Genomic DNA, 4,185 nt, shown 5'->3' with positions numbered 1-4,185 from the left:
ACCATCAAGTGACAGGCGTTGGTCGGTCGGGCAATGTATCCAAAGCCGTGCTTCAGCTTGCAATGTGAGCATGAGCAAAAGGCAGGGCCACGATCAGCCATCCACGCGCAATACGTGTCTGGTCACCGACCCGCTGGCAGCAGTTGCAAATCTTCCAGTTTGGCCGTGCTCGGCGTAGAACCCCGGGGTAGGGCAAGGCCACAAAGCATGCAAACAGGCTGAAAATCATGCCGGATGCCTTTGGACGGCGGCCCCACCTGCAGCCGCCACAAACGCACGGCGCCGAGCGACGAAGTCACCGGTTATGATGACGTCATCAGTAGTCGTAGCCGGCGTTGCCGCCGGCCTCGAAGGGCGGGAACCAGTCGGGGAGACCGTCGCTGCTCTCGCTTTCATTGTAGGCCGGCCACGGCCAGAAGGCCGGGTCGACCTCCCAAACCTCGACGCCAAAGGACGGGCTGGGGCACAGTTGAGGACAGGGGGCGATGGGGGTGCGCAGGATGAGTGCGCAGGTGGGTTGCATTGACACGCGAGTTAGCCCCGAAGGGCGCGGTCTGGCGCACGTCACAGCAAGCGGCGACTGGCCGAAGGAGCGGCCGCAGCGCAAGGCGTCGCAGCCCTGTAGCGGTTTCGTCGGGCCCCAACAGGCCGATGCAGTTCGATACGCCTCGCGCCCCGCCGCGCTGCCTCCGAGAGGGAGGAATGGGTGTGCCTGCTGCGAGTGTCGCACCTGAAAGTCACGTAGTAGGCTGGCGCCGCCTGGGCGGCCACCTCCCCCTTGGCATCGGTGGGCACCCACTTGCCGTCACCGCCCAGCCACCCCATAAAGTACTTCTTGTCAGAAGCCTCCGGCGCGGCCTCGCCCTCGGCGTCGCTGACGGCGAGTTTGACCGAGTCCACGGCGTGTTTGACCGCGTCTGCGACGTGGCCCAGGGCCTCGTTTGCTGTGGTCACTGCCTGTTGGAGAGAAAGATGTTGATTATTGCGGATGAAATGTCAATCGCGCCGTTGGATGGACGAACAAGTTGGTGGATGCGCACTGACAGGCAAGCGGGGGCGGCCAAGCCCTGCTGAACCCGCTGAGCGACAAACTCTGGGACGGAGGGTGCGGCGACAGCAAGACGCCTCTGCCCGTCACCCCAACAGCTGGCGCACATGAGCCTGCTGAAATCGCATCTGGTAAGCGGATGCATTGAAGCGTACGCACCGTGCGGTCAAACAAACACGCATGCGCACGCACACACTCGCAAACACGCACATGCAACACACGCGCACACGCACACGCACTTCCTTGGCAAGCTTGTCCAGGTCAGCGATGCCCCCCTTCGGCATCATGTCGAGGAAACCGGGATCGTGGTCATCATCGAACTCATAAACCAAAGGCGCCGCGGACGGCGCCTCGCCGCCGGGCGCCGGGCCGGCGGCAGCGGCGGGCTCTGCCATGCGTATGGCGGCCGCGCTGTCAAGCGTGGGGCGCAGGGACGCGACCAGTTCGGCGAGGTGTGAATCCAGGTCATGCGCTGCGGAGTCGAAGGGGCCGGGGCCGTCAGCGGCAGCGGGGGCGTCGGTAGGGGAGGGGTCGTCCTCAACGGTGATGACGGAGGGGGTCGCGCCCTGGCTGAGCTCTCCTAGCAGGAGCGCCGAGCCCGCCAGCGGGACGGGCACCCCGTGAAAGTGGGGGCGGCCGCGGCGGCGGGCGCCGTCGGCGGCGAGCCGCTCCGCGGCGGCGGCGGCGGCAGCTTCGGCGGCGGCGCCGGCGGCGGGGACGGTGAGGACGCGGGTGGCGCCGGGCGGCAGCGAGGCGGGCGGCAGGCCGGGCTTGCTGCCAGCGGAGAGCGGCAGGTCGGCCTCGGCGGACGGGGCGGGGGCGGCGGCGGTGTCGGCTGCCCGGCAGGGGTGGACCGCTGTCGCTATCAGCAGCGCGCAGGCCGCCAGGACCGCGGCAGCCCGTGCGGATCGGGCCATGGTAACCTGCAGATAGCAAGTGGTGATCAAGGGCGTCTGTGTCAAGATTATTTGGGGTCTTTTGCCTCACTGGCTGTGCGTGTGTCTCCGGCCATCATGGGCCTGCGCCCGGCACGCGCCCGATCACAGTCAAACTTCCCGGCCGCCGCTGGCTGCAGTGCCACGCGCACGGCTGCGGTGGCAGCATGCTACGTGTAAAATCGTCGAATAATCGCTAAGACCGCAGTCACTATCTCCAATGAGGGTGCACAGCAAGGGTCAACCCGCTCCAACGGAGTGTTCGAGCGTTCGGGCCACCCACCGTGCGCCTGACACGATCTTGGATCAGAGGGGTATGTGTTTAATCCTGCAAAAAACTGTCAGGCACAGCACGAATCGCACGAGTCGCGCCAGTGCCACGCAGTGCCGCAGCGGTCTGGATAGGATGCAGTGCTAGGTGGTGAAGACAAAATAGGTGTGGTTTGAAAAATTGAGATTTCTTGCTGTATACAGCACTGGAAGAGCGATCAACATACGAAGATCGCTCGACCCCACGTGTTTGACAAACGGTTTTTCAATGCCACGGGAAATGGCCGGTCGCGCGACTTGGGCGAAATTGGGTTGCTGATGCTATCAGATATTATCTTCGGAATAAATTACACCACGATGTCCTTGCTGGTGGCACACAGTGCATGTGCCAGAACAGGCAGCCCGAAGAGCAGGCAGCTGCTCGCGTGTGTGTCCTGTGACAGCCTCAGCCAACGCAGCCCGCAAAAACCAAGGTAATTGTGTCGCCGTGGTGGACAAAGAAACTCAAGCCCTCAGCTGCCCTGATAGCGGTCATCACCCATTGGCGCATTGCATCTGGCAAGACCCCGCAACACCCTCCAAAATGTCGAGCTCCGCGGGAATTGCGGCAGATTACACTGCGAGGCCGTCCCACATGCCATCCCAAACAGCACGTATATCAAAAACATTCCCCCTCTTTCCACACACCAGTAGATTTTTTGGGAATACAAAGTGTACGTGGCCCAAGGTGCCTCAAATATCAGTGGAATCTGACTTAAAGAACAGTTCTAGTGGAGGCAGGGGCGGCCTCAACCCAGATGACAGGATGTCAAAAAAGCACCCCAGCCTTTTCTGAAGGACTCTTTGTGGTGTGTTGATGAAAACATGTATAGTCACAAATATTCCCACATGATGCGGTTGCAGTGTGTAGCAACCCCTAACCACAGATGCGGTCACCCAGCCGCCCCCTCCTCCCCAACCACCCACCACCGCATTCCCAAGTTCGTGCGCGAAGCCACACACACCCTCCCCCTCACCATCCCCACAGCTCGTGCTGGCGCAATGCAAAGTGGCCTCAGCGCGCCGCGCGCCCGCCCCACGCATCACGCCGCCGCCTGCGCCGGCGCCGGCAGCCCCTTGCCGATCGCCTCCCCCGCCATCACCCGCCGCAGCGCCCCGACCGCCGCCCCCACGCCGTCGGGCTCCGCCCTCACGCCCTCCGCCAGCCGCGCCGCCGCCGCCGCCAGCACAGGCAGGGCGCCCAGCGCCTTCTGCAGCAGCTGGGCGAACGACGCCGCCGTCAGCGCGCCTGCGTGCTGCGGGCTCGCGACGCCGGCGCCGCGGCGGCGGATTATGTCAGCCCAGAAGACCTGGTCGGACGCCAGGCTGACAGGCACGATGATCGCGGGGCGGCCTGCGGGTGGTGGGGTCGCGATGAAACAGGGCCGGGCCTGGGCTTCGGGGGCTGAGAAACCAAGGGCCCTCAAGGGGGCAGGATTATTCATTCAACGCCAGCTGCCGGGAGCGAGCCCATGCAGTCGATCGCACGCAACACTGCGAGCTCCTGCGTGATCGAGCGAGAGCGAGAGACAAGAGGGCCCCTAACCCCCCCCCCCTGCCCCGCGGCGCGCGCACCTGCCACGGCGGCGGCGTGCGTCGTGCCCATGCCGCCGTGGTGCACAGTAAGGTCGACCAGCGGCAGCAGCGCCGAGTGGGGCACGGGCCGGTCCAGCCAGAACAGGTCGGAGCCCTCCGGCGGCGGCGGCATGGCCTCGTGCTCCCCGCGGGCGCCTGGAGATCACACAGATCACACAGATCATACAGATCGAACGGAGGGTGTCATGAAGAGAGGGAGCTGCGGCTGCAGGCAGCCGCTGGGGCGGAGCGCGGTGGGGCGGGCGCCGGCGCCGGCGCCGGGTCAAGCAGGGAGGCGCGGGGCGCGCAGGGCGCGTG

The 4,185-nt window shown here is 65.1% G+C and overlaps 2 protein-coding genes across 2 annotated transcripts in view; both read right to left on the bottom strand.

Moving 5' to 3' along the window:
- Nucleotides 1-316: 316 nt before the first annotated feature.
- On the bottom strand, nucleotides 317-1,965 carry MNEG_11870 (hypothetical protein; the record flags this gene model as incomplete). The annotated part of the gene is made up of 3 exons (XM_014039659.1): nucleotides 317-458; nucleotides 731-957; nucleotides 1,288-1,965. The coding sequence occupies 3 exons, from the start codon at nucleotides 1,963-1,965 to the stop codon at nucleotides 317-319; spliced, it is 1,047 nt and encodes a 348-aa protein (XP_013895113.1).
- A 1,370-nt stretch (nucleotides 1,966-3,335) lies between these two features.
- The window catches only part of MNEG_11869 (hypothetical protein), a gene marked incomplete at both ends in the record, with an annotated part of 3,218 nt that continues 2,368 nt past the window's right edge, over nucleotides 3,336-4,185 (bottom strand). Inside the window, 2 exons of the mRNA XM_014039658.1 lie at nucleotides 3,336-3,646; nucleotides 3,868-4,023. Coding sequence (XP_013895112.1) covers nucleotides 3,336-3,646; nucleotides 3,868-4,023 — 467 coding nt within the window. The remainder of the gene's footprint in view (nucleotides 3,647-3,867; nucleotides 4,024-4,185) is intronic.

The sequence above is a fragment of the Monoraphidium neglectum genome (assembly GCF_000611645.1).
Source record: "Monoraphidium neglectum strain SAG 48.87 unplaced genomic scaffold scaffold02945, whole genome shotgun sequence".
Taxonomy (NCBI): Eukaryota; Viridiplantae; Chlorophyta; class Chlorophyceae; order Sphaeropleales; family Selenastraceae; genus Monoraphidium; species Monoraphidium neglectum.
The sequence above is the reverse complement of the archived record's forward strand: the minus strand, read 5'-3'. Positions and strand labels throughout refer to the sequence as shown.